The sequence below is a fragment of the Crocodylus porosus genome, unplaced genomic scaffold (assembly GCF_001723895.1).
Source record: "Crocodylus porosus isolate Cpor-Errol unplaced genomic scaffold, CroPor_comp1, whole genome shotgun sequence".
NCBI classification, from domain to species: domain Eukaryota; kingdom Metazoa; phylum Chordata; order Crocodylia; family Crocodylidae; genus Crocodylus; species Crocodylus porosus.
This window is the reverse complement of record NW_017728886.1, coordinates 235,364,245-235,376,550: the sequence shown is the minus strand read 5'-3', so window position 1 is coordinate 235,376,550 and position 12,306 is coordinate 235,364,245. Positions and strand designations below refer to the sequence as shown.

The 12,306-nt window shown below is 45.8% G+C and overlaps 1 protein-coding gene across 3 annotated transcripts in view; it reads right to left on the bottom strand.

The window, feature by feature from the left end:
- GRHL2 (grainyhead like transcription factor 2) overlaps nucleotides 1-9,747 on the bottom strand; it is a 112,548-nt gene extending 102,801 nt beyond the window's left edge. For 2 of the 3 annotated variants that reach the window (XM_019551407.1, XM_019551416.1), the window contains exon 1: nucleotides 9,467-9,747. In XM_019551407.1, the coding sequence (XP_019406952.1) occupies nucleotides 9,467-9,486 (20 nt within the window). In that variant the 5' untranslated portion in view covers nucleotides 9,487-9,747. Of the gene's footprint in view, nucleotides 1-7,971; nucleotides 8,237-9,466 lie in introns of those variants that run through there. The other variant, XM_019551424.1, reaches the window with a different exon arrangement.
- Nucleotides 9,748-12,306: the final 2,559 nt, after the last annotated feature.

Here is a 12,306-nt window from a genome sequence, read left to right as displayed (position 1 = left end):
GCTGGGATCCTATGACCCCAGCTGACTTCCTGCCCTTTGGGCAGGGGGCTGGACTCGATGATCTCCCGAGGTCCCTTCCAGCCCTGAAGTCTATGAAATCTATGAGTCCTCTTATTACATACATAGAATTTGCCTTCACAAGCCATATTAACAATACGCCTTAACCTTGATCTATGGACTGGGGATTTTTTCAGCGGTTGTAGGAACTGTGCAGTTCTTAGCTGTTCTGCATTTGCCAATGAGAGCAAGGAGGGAAAACCTAACACAGAAAAAATACTTAAGAAATAAGTTTTGGCCACAAAGGAGAGCAAAGTGGCAACTTGGTGACTTTTTTTTTTTTTTAAAAGATCTTATGACCCTAGAAGAAATTACTGGCTCAGCGAAATAAAAATTCATAGACTCATAGAATCAGTGAGTCGGAAGGGACCTAGATAGATCATCTAGTCCGACCCCCTGCCATGGGCAGGAAGGAGCACTGGGGGTGGGAGGGGTCATAAGACTCCAGCCAGGTGCCTATCCAGTCTCCTCTTGAATTCAAGCATCTCATTTAAGTACCACTATACATTTGCCTTAAAAACAACCACCACCAGACACCCATGCCACCACCCATGCTTTTGGGATACTAGCAGATACTAATAACTACCGTACCAACAATACAGATCTCAGACTTTTCCACTCTTCTTGTCAGCCTTCCTCCTGTTCCCCAATTTCCCGTACATGGCCACTTCCATTCAGTCCATGAAGAGTATGCAAATACCATGAGGTTTAGAATGACTGAGGAAACTTTATGACAAAAGACACTAGGTCTCCCTAAGAAGGTGGTGTTGCTTAAGGGTGTCCTTTGGCATTACTGGAGGGTCTTTCTTGCTTTTCTGTGAGGGTTCTTTCAAATTTAGGGTTGTATTTGTTGGGGAGAGGGAAAGAAGTTGTGTAGGGGAGGGAAGAGGAACAGTTCAGCCCCTCTGTAGGAGAGGGGTGAGGGCCTGAAAGGGACAGTGGGAGAAGGGGACAGTGAGGAGACGTCCACTGGGGATGAGACAGAGCAGTAGGGGTGAGAAGAAAGAGGTTTCTTGTAGCCAGATGGGAGTGTCAGTTGGGAGTCATAACTGAGATTTGTGGAAGGGCTTGCTTGCGTGGGGATTTGGACACAGAGGCAGTGACTAGAGAGGAAGACGGGGAATTGGAGTTCTTGGTTCCTGGGGTGTTGTTTTAGGAATCCTGTCGTGTGGAGGGTTTTGTTTATTGCAAACCACCTTTTGGAAAGGACAGGACATATATTTAATAAATAAATAAGTGCAATTATGTAGTCCCCAGCATAGGTCTTCATAGCCACATGCCCACGCCACTACCCTCTAAGATGAGCAGCCAAAAGCAAATGGGAAACAGATGTGGCGTATGATTCTATCCTGTCCCAAGATCAGGTCATCAGACTCAGCTCACCCTGTCTCTCCACAGAATGCACACAAAGAAAGTTCCCCCATTATTGCAGTGTGGCTCATTAACACACAGAAAGAACACATTGCCTGTTAGGGAGGACACAAGCTGAGTCCTATAAACAAATCTCATCCCTCTTTCTGCCCCTGTCACTGGACTTGGATTTCCAGGATTTTTTTTATCACTTGGCTCTTGTTAAGCCCACAATAGTCCTCATGCAAGACTCCAGAATGAGAGAGGCCCCCAGAACTTCCTGCTCCCTGCAAGGTTCTTCTCAAAGTGAGTAAGATGAAAAGGAGAATAGGCTCAGCAAAGTAAAGCACAAGGAGGGGAAAGGATAGAATTAGGTTACTGAAATGACCATTTCTGACTCTTCAGTTGCCTACTTTCATTCCAATGGGTAGAGATGGAAACATGCTATTGTGATCATCTTTGCATGGGGAACAGAATGCTGGCCCAGGTTAGTGTGCATGTTGATGAAGAAGACATGGTTTTGAATGGGAGTTTTTTTCTCAGGCCATTCTATGCACTGACCCAGCAGAAAGGGCTGTAAGCAGGTGTTACTAAATCACTGATGAAAGTGGCCAGGAAGAATGGGTTGCATTGGGTTGGGCTGAGTTGTGCTCTCCTTGTTGCCACTCTTGGCACTGTACCCAAGCAGAGTTCTATTCCCCTCTCTTTCTATGGCTTTGTATATCCCAGAGTTTTTAGCTTGTGATATACAAATACATCAATATAACATATAACATATATCACTGCTCTCTCCTGTTTACTAATTCTGTGCTAACTGATATAAACCATGACTTGCACTAGTGCATCGTCTTACCCTGGTTCTCTGTTGCCTGCTCTGCTTCAGCTCCACTGGTGCACATCACCAATTTGCAGGAATATGCTTCCTCTGCAAAAAGGGTTGTGACCAGTAGCTACCTCAGTGGTTAAAGGCCAGGTAGGGCTGGTTGTAGGAGATTCAGCTTCTCTTGACAAATGAAGAATGTTCATCCCTACCATACAGGAGCTGTATCACAAATAACAGCAGAGCATTTTGCTGCCTTCTTCCATCTTACAGAGGAGGGGAAGGCCAGGCGTGTTATTTATATTTACACCGTTTATCTTGTTTTACTTTCTTATCCCCACTGACTCATTATATGAGTGCACTTGATTTAATTATTTTATTTCAGTAGCAAGATTAGGCCTCTCAGACTTGCTTCTGTTTCCTAGCGAGAGGTTTCAACAGCAACATGCTTGATCTTTGTGATAATGCACATAAGACCTTTACTTAGTTGGGAATTTCTCAGACCCGCTGATCCTTGCTGTTCAGTTGTGTTGTGATTCTCTAGACAGATGTGATTATATAACATAGGTGTGGATCTACTATATTTACAACTGTACCTCAAATGTGTACAGTTTGGAGGATACAGCATAGTTTAACTGGAGACACACTCCAACCTGTTTCAACTAATTCAATTCAAGTTGGTTAGCCACCACAATTTGTGAGTGGATTGCCTTGTATAAATTTAATGCTAGCTAAAGTAGCATACTTTCACCTGTAAATTTACAGGCAGAAGATGGGCATCACATCAACCACCAAACTTAAACCACATGTCCACATTGTTCATTTTACATCAGCTTAAGTAACATTTGTAAATAGATAAATACAAGTTAAAATGCTATAACCAGTTTTAAACCTGCATACAGTAATCCATATAAAACTGTGCTGTGTTAAGAAATAAACAAATATGCATGAATCAACCGATGCATCTCAAGCAAAACTAAGGAAGTTATTCTCCACTCTACTCGCCATTGGTGAGGCCATAGCTGGAGTACTGCATACAGTTCTGGGTGCCGCACCTCAAGAAGGGTGTGGAGAAGCTTGAGAGAGTCCAGAGAAGAGCCACTCGTACGATTAGAGGCCTGAAGAGCAAGTCATACAAGGAAAGGCTGACAGATATGGGGTTGTTCAGCCTAGAAAAGAGAAAACTTCAGGGGGATTTAGTGGCAGCTTACAAATATATCAAAGGTGAGCATCAGGGGATAGGCAAACAACTATGCACCAAAGTGCCCCAGAGGAAAACCAGTAGCAACGATCAAACTCCTAGAAAAAGGTTTCAGACTGCATATAAGGAAAAACTTCACGGTTCATGTGACCAGATTTTGGAATAGACTCCCAGAAGGGGCAGTGGAGGCACCTACCCTGGAGATCTTCAAAAGGAGATGGGATGCATACCTTGCTGGGGTTATTTGACCCCAGCAGTCTTTCTTGCCCAGAGCTGGGGGGCTGGACCCCATGATCTCACAAGGTCCCTTCCAGCCCTATACTCCTGTGAATCTGGAAACAAATCTCTAATTAAATTGGTACAACTTTGTATGTGGATGAGACCTTTGCTAATCTGGAAGGAAAGTCCTGCTTGAGTGACAGGTAAATGAACAGAGGACACTAATGAAACAAATTTGAGTACAGTATGCAACAGATCAATGACAACAAGCATCAAGTAATCCTTCTTTGAAATAGGTCTACAGCCTACAACCAAGTTTCTGAGTTTTCTCCAAGCTTGAAAGCATTTGAAACTGGGCCTCTAAAATGGACACAAATTAAGAAAATAATATAAGACAATGTCCTCACTATAGTCCTGACTTTCCTTGTTCGGTCCAGCTCTACTCAATATACATTTGTGTGTGAGTGGCGGATAATAAAAACAACATAAATATGCCATCAGTTGGAAACTTTAGAAATGACCATAAAATGTGGACCTTACCTGTATGAAGCTTCCTTTAAAAGCTATAAAGAAATATAACAATGTCCCCAGCAAAACAATCCATGTAGTCTGATGCCTTGTCAAAGCTAATGCTTGAAAGGAAGATGCAAAGTCTACATAACAAGCTTATTCTCAATCCTACAGACATGTAGGTACATGAATAACTTCAGAGAAGAGCAAAAATCAGAGTATTTAGACTATTTGAAAGTTAGAGGCAAAACAACACCAGACCACTTGCTCAACCTGCAGCCCTTTACTGAGGCAAAACTCCCATTAAAGTCTCTTAGTTTGCTGGTAAAGACTGTTAGTTTTAGATTTGCATGCAAGTCTGCAACAATTTTCCTCTTCCACTATAATGACAAATCTGAACAAGATACAACTTGTCAAAAGATTAAAAGTAATTACATTGCCTGCATTAACTTCTTGGGGTTGTCAGGGGAAGGGGGGAGAAATGTAAAATATATTTTGAACAGATACTCAATTGTAAAACAGCCTTTTAGAAATTCAGTGCCATCTAAGTAAAGGATTTTTTAAAACTTTCCTTACAAAACTTAAATTTGTATCACTAATAAAATATCAAAATAAATAAGGTATACATTAATCTTGAAAAAGTATTTTAATTATGATAATGAGGTACAGAAAAATGTATTTGACATAAAAGGAAAATACTAAAGAGCAAAGTCTGAAATGAGGGCCATCCCCCATTGTCAATATTCTGTCCCAAATTAAACTTTTAAAGTACCTGTGTGGTTTCAAATAAAAGTTTGGTTTAACCTTTAGTAAAAGACCACTTCTAGTTAGCTATCAATTTTTACTGATCCCTGAGTAATTACAGAAATAAGTGTTCCCTGTCATGGTAGAACAGCATTGTGTGGCCTGTCTTCAAAGAATGAGAGGCTATTTTTTGACTCTGGACCATTAGCTTAATTCATAGCCTAATGGAGTCAATAGGAATCTTTCCATTTACTTCAAAGAATTTGGATCAGGTCCCATTTCAGTCTCTGCACTCTGCTTCTTTTAAACAGAAACATGACATTATTGAATATGCACCTTGTTTTGGCCACTAACTTGTCGTTAAATCACTAAGCAGCAACAAAAAAGCTTTATGGATATTTTGTATTTTAAAGCATGACCCCAACATTCTAATTTACTCAGCATTCTTACTAATAACTGTATTGACAATGCAGATCACCAAGAAGGCTTTTACTCTGAAGATGTTACAATCCTGTGGAAGGCACAGATGTAACAGTTAGGGCCTTTTGGGAGATAGAACTTCTCCAATATAAAACTACTGTTTCCCCCAAAAATTAGTTAACTGGAAAATAATATATATAAATTCTGTAGCAAGTATTGTGTTCTATTACAAAACCTAAGAAGTCAGCAGATACATTTCCTGTGAGGGAGTAGTTAAGTACATATTCATGAGTTACACGTATGTTGCAATATTTGATTTCCCCACGGTTCACACACACTTGTGGTTTAATTAGCTACGTCTTTCAGAAGCAGCATTTCTATTCCTCCTTATGTATTTCATTGCACTAGAGATAAGTAAAATAGTGTATCTACTCTGCAGGGAAAGAGCTAGTTAGCTGTTGTCTCTTATTACTTGTTACTGTTTGAGTCACCAGTTATAAAGCTATAACATGTATAGAGAGTTATTAACAAACTATAGATTCATTCAGTGATGAATCCCAGAATCCTAAATCAGCACCCAGGGAGCTGCACTGGTCACTCATCCCCAGTTATAGCACTGCTGAACTGGACTGATATTTCTCAAAAAACAGTTAGAGGTATCAGGCAATATCCCATCCCATTGGTAGCAATGAGGATGAATTTCTCAAAGCAGCCAGAGCACAACCCACTGGCCCACCTCCACATTCTCCAAAGCAAAGAAGAGCAAGCAGTTGTTCTCATCAATGCTTCTTCTCTAGTAGTAAGTGCCCTTCAAAAATGCTCCTTTCAACTCAGCTTTGTTTTTACACGTGGCCACAATCTCCAGCCCTAAGAAACGGTACAAATATAACAGCAAATCATACCCACTAGAAACCTTGATTCTTTGCAACTAAACCCAAGTTCCAAAGCTTGTGAGGTACTATACACGGCTCAGAAAATGACTGCTTAGCCACTTGGTAAATACTTAAGACACTTTCTGAAGGACACCAAAGTTTCCATATTTAGCAAAGTGCAAGTTTTGAGCACCTAGGGCTGCCCCTGGAGTGGTGGGATGCTCAGCACGTCTGCAGATCAGGCCCTCTGATTTCTCATGCTAAGCACTCACAGTTTAGGTAGCCAAACCAATAGCTGCTGCAAAAAAAAAAAGTTTGGCCTAATATTTTACAACTAAGAGAATAATACTTTACCTAATTGTAACTTGACACCAATTTAAGAGGGAAGGATTTAGGCCTTGGGTGGAAAGAATTAAGAGCTGCCAACATAAGGGAATCTGCAAATCAGAAAAAAAAGCTCAGGTAATTACCCTATTAAACATCCTTATTTAAAGGTAATGGAGAAACACACATGTGAGAAAACAGCTGAAAAATTTTTACCGCATCCATGAAGGAATTCAACCACAGACACCATGATGGACTAGAATGCCGTAGGACTGGCAAAGAAACAGAGGGGAGGCATCTTGTCTCCTCTGTTAAAAAGCTGAATAGCCTGTGGTTCTTGTTAGGGAGTCTTATGTATAACTGATGTCCAGACCAAGTTCCTATGGGCTTTGTAGCTGTGGGCAATTATCAGTGTATACTGAAGAACAAGCTTTGCTTTCAGCTTTTCCAACTGCTGAGAAAGATCCTGCTTTAGTGGTATTTGCCACAGAGGTCTTAACAGCTGCCCTATATTTCCTTTATAGGACCACAATAAATCTGTCCCCCTATGAACCTGTTAAGCACATTAAAAATTGAAGCTCTAATTCTTCTGTATTACAAATGCATGTTTTAACAGTGATCTGATGATCTACAAGTGGTATGCACTTGCTGTAGAATAGATTAACAGTAAAAAGTTATTGAATATAGGGGAAATCCTGGAACTTGTGCATTCTACAGCTGAGAGACTGTGCTTCAGAGCATCTGGGGAAAGAAATTCTTCCCAGGCCACACAACCACCACTACTGTGTCCTCAGAGCTGACTTAGCTCCTCTGACTGATAGGAGCCACATTCGGGTTCTTTAAATCTGTAAAAGCATCCAGGCGGGACAGGATCTAGGCTGAAGGGTGGGTGAGAGTGAGAGAATGGGCTTTATTTTTTCCTTGCTGTGCCTGGTTTGGCACTAGAATCAAATCCTTCAGTATTATCACATAACAGTTGGCATGAGAGAAAGTCACTGGATCCAGGGGTTAGCTCACTGGCTCTGCCACAGCTGAATTCTGGCGTAAAGGGAGCACCTGTGAAGCTGTGCTGCCCAGAGGGTGCACGTCCTCAGGTGGGCTAGCACACACCACAGGAAAAAGGAATAAAGTATCTTCCATACCGCTTATGCCTACAAATTAGGATTACCTTAATGCAAAAAAACACACATATCCTGTTACACTGACAAGAATTAGCTGACAGAAATAATGAACTTTCTACCTTGTCAGACCTGTAGGAAGATTTTTGTTAAAAAAGAAAAAAAAGGAGATACCATATGGAAGAGAACAATATATTATTCTCCTAGATTGGTTTTACACTAGAGGCAGTTGCAGAACTGGAAACTGATTTGATAAAAGCAACGCTAACAGGTTTCTTTCATCAAAAATAATAATAATACCCTTCACTCAGTCCTGCCATTAAGAAACAGCACTACCTCTGTATCAGCAGCCAGTGACTCTCCTCTGTTTTTGGTTTCTTTCCCTGCACCTTAGGATATTTCCACACGTTTCAAAGACAAATTGCGAATAGACATAATTAGTGAGAAGAGCCAGTATTGTCTGAGGTAACAGCCCCCAAAACGTGTCCTCCTGGTGCTCCCCAGCGTGGCTGGTGGGATAAAGCAAGGGGGCTCCCTGCTCCACCACTGTCCTTCCTGCGGCCTCCACACATCTTGCCTCCCCTCCCTGCCCCTGAATATCCTAGTCCAAATCCCTTCGGGTCGGGATCCACTGCGACTCGACTCCGGCCCTCCCCAGCGAGGCTGCCCCGCTGGAAGCTGCTCCCTTCTCCAGGCCTGGCGCCTCCTCAGCCCACGCGCGCTCTGTGCACGACCCCTCCCTCCTGCCCGAGCTCCGGGCACACGCGTGCCCCTGAGCCCCTTGCTAAGCCCTGGGTGGCTTCTTCGGCGGCTCCTCCCCCGGCCCAGCCCGGCGCCTCCACACGCGCTCTCGTCTGCCCACTCTGCAGTCCCCGCCCGCGGTCAGGTGGCTCTGCCGCCAGCTCCTCCCCACCTGCTTGCTGTCCCCAGCGGAGCCGCCAGGACGGACCGCGCCGCCCCGTCTCCTCGCAGGCCGGGGGCATCGCCCCCACCGCCGCATCCCTCCTGCGCCCGGCGGCCACCTCCGCCCCCAGCCGCCCGTCGCTCGCCCATGCGGCGCACGTGTGCGGGCCCGGCCGCACACACCGGGGCGGCGCGCAGGGACGTCCCGGACGGGGCTGCAGCGGGCTCCGTGTTGCCGGGCCCGGGAATGAGGAATTCGGGGCAGGGGCCAAGCGCAGCCCCGGCCGAGAAGCGGGGACACGCACGGGGGTGGGGGCTGCGCAACGTGCCGACGGACGCCCCGCGGGCGGCAGCGCCGGTTTGAAGCCAGCCCGGGGGCATCGCAGCTTGACTTTGAACACGGCCCCGCTCCGCCCGGCCGGGGCTGGTGCGGAGCCGGGCCCCTTCTCCGGCGGGTCCCACCGCGGGCGCGGCCCGGCTGCAGGGGCAGCGCGACCTCCGCCCCCAGCCAGGGCCCGGGCGTGCCCGGCGGGACACGGCACCCCCGCCCGGTGCACGGCGGAGGGAAGAAGATGGCCGTTGTGATCCAGTATAAAAGCTCTTTGTTGCACCAACACAAAAGCCCAGCGCACGCAGCACTTTCCGTCCAGGGCCTTCAGCAAATGCAGGGAGCTCCCGTAAGCTGGGGTAAATGAGGGGGTCCCCCGCAACAACAACAAGAACAACAAAAGGAAGGGGGAAACTCGGGTAAAAGGGGACAAGAAGTGCGGGGCGAGAGGGGGCAGCGCAGGCGGCAGGCGGGCGCCCTCCGCCCGGCGCCTGTTCCCGAGGAGGAAACCTAACCCCAGCAGGTCCGCAGCCACCACCAAACACAACAAACCAGTCGGGCCGATGGGCCCGGAGCAGCAGCAGGTCTGTGATCACTTACTTGTCCGTCTCTTGTGACATGTTTGATCCAATGAACTCTCTCCCCTTTCCCGGTGCCTCAGTCTCTCTGGGGAAACTGGACTTTCAAGTCTGTGCAGGTGAAGGTGTGTGAACGCCCGGGACGGCAGAACCAGAGCTACTGGTAATTCCGCTTTCCTTCCCCCGCTACCTCTCCCGCCGCCGAGGAGGTCGGACAGGTAGAGCCCCCTCCCCCTGGCTGCGGAGGAGGCCGGAGCGGGAAGCCGCGGCCCCGCACCCCACAGGTAACTTTCTCAGGAGGAGCCGGATTCTTGCACTCGAGGACAGCAGGCAGGGCCGAGCCGCGAGCTGATTGGACGGAGGCGCGCTCAGGTGAGCTGCCATTGGCAGAGGCGCGCTCAGGTAAGGCCCCTGCCGGGCTCCAGGTAAGTCAGTGCTCGGCGGGGCTGGCCCGGGAGAGCTGCGAAGGAAGCTGCGCTGGGAGGAGAGGAGCCGAGCCGAGCCGAGCCGAGCCGGGCTGGTCTGGGCTGGTTTGGTCTGGGTGAAATCCCAGGTCCGTGCGGGTCTCTCCTAGGCCTGGGCCGCTCTGAGCGTGTCTACCCCATGCTAATCCTGCTCCGCGGTGCAACAATCTCCGCCACGCGATGTGCAGGTTGGGGAAGTGAAGGCTGAGGCGGCTGCCTGCAGGGAGAGGATGGATCTCGCCCGGTTACCAGCGTTTATTGCCCTCTAAAGAGGGCTGTTTGGCAGCAGTGTCACTAATGCTACCCGACGGACATGCGGGTCTGTTCCCCAATGGCATCTCCCCTTCTTCAGCCTCTGACCACAAGATCTGCAGCCCTGATCAGGCCAGAAAAGGGCACGGGAGAGGTTCTGCTTGGTTAAACATCACTGTGCAGGCTTGTTTGCGCCCTGGGAGAGGTGAGCAGCTTGCCTTGGAGCTTCTCCCAGCCAAAGGCTTTTAAAAGCATCTGATGCTCTAGTCACCTTAGCCCCACACATTGCTTGCAAAAGCAACTGCCCCCAGTCAGTGCCCCAGCAGCACCTACTGCCTGCTGCTGATGGTTCCCGTGCTATGTGATATTCCCCAGGGGAGCAGATCCACCAAGGTGCTGTCATTCTTGCAGAGGCAGGAAACAAGAGAAATTCTGCCAGCCTCAAACAGAACTGCACATGGTTTGGAACAACCCAGTTCTAAGCCAGTGGCTTTCACAGTGAAGAAGGCATATCACCAGGAAAGGAGATCCACCAGGGCAGGAACAAACAAATACAGCTGGATTTGAAGAATGACTAATAGCAGCTGGTGTAGGAGATTTGGCACCATCTTCTAGGCAAATTCAGCCATTCTAGGGGGAAAATAAGAACACTAGAAAGCAAAGCTTGTTGTCCTGCTTTATAAACATAAACTTGTCAGAGCCAAAACACGCTATAAAGCTAAGCCATTATATAAAATCCTCTTCCACAGGGAAGAAACCTTCACCTGCACAGACCTGAAAGTCAGTTTCACCAGAGACTGAGACACGAGGAAAGGGGGAGATTGATCTTATTTCACAAGAGGATATATTCGGTGAAAAGTGTAAATGGCTTTTTGAACCCTGGTATCCTTTAGTGAAAGGCCCCAACTCCTCTTTAGAAAGTGCAGTGCATGAGATTAAGTTATTCCTAAAGCATTTTACAGCCTGAATTCAGCATCAGCCCTGTTCATACACTGTTTTTTAGTTTTATGAAGGCGTTTATTGAAGAGGGTGTTCCTAGAAATAGTGAGTGTTTTGAGCAAGTATTATAACAGATTCAGCTCTGTTCATTCTATGCAATTACGGTAGCAAAAAGGCTTCCAGGAAACCAGTTGGGGACAAACCCAAGACTAAGGCCTTGTCTATATCCAAAAATTACTAGCCAAATTTGGTTAAATCAGCATACACCAGATTTAAGTCAATTAAGTCCACAGAACAATTTTCATTAGTTTCATAATCTTGATTTAGACAACTGATTTTTGGATAAAAACTACTGAAACCTGAAAAACAGACAGGGCATAAGAGTTATTCACCCACATAGGAAACAGAAACAATACTTTGTAACGTGTATTTCCAATCCAAATTATCAATGCAGATTGAATTCTGAATAACAAATGCTGGCAATAAATTGTGCATTCTCCTGCCCAAAACTTATTCATAAAACCACTTCTATGAGTAGGATAACAAATTAGAGAAAACCTAAAGTCTGCACAAGCAATAAAGAACATGGATTATTCATTACAACTGACTCCTTTCTAATAAGAAATTTTGGTACCACCATAATAAATCTGCTTGAGCCTCCCAGGGTGTGGGTCTTCAAAAAACAATAAATTATGAACACTAGTCTGATTTTAGTCTATGAACACTCTTACTTATTGCAGCGTGGCCAGGATTTCACCTATTGGGCCCAGAATATTTTTACATGATTACAAGAAAGGCAAGGAGTTTTCTGGCCCATTTCTTTTCTTGGATCAACTACATAGTTGGGATAAAGTTAGACAGGCTTTTGAATGCAAAGCGTTCTTGAACATAAACTAAGCCCATGATAAGGATTGCCTTCCTTTCTGTTTTTATTTTTGTATTTCACTAACTTTTACGATGTGATTTTCATTATCTCCAATGAAGTCTGTAGAAGCAGAGTAAGGCCAATGACCAGCACTTTTGAACATCCAACCTCAGTCAGATGGAAATGCTGATGTTAGACTTTACAGGAAACACATTTATCTGGTCACATCTGCAATTATGGATCAGGTCCAAATTGTAATTTAAACTGAAGTTTGTTGTCCTTGTGTTGGGGGGGCGATACGAAGCTGTCTTTGGCAGTCTGTTCTCAGGAGATTTCTTTAGA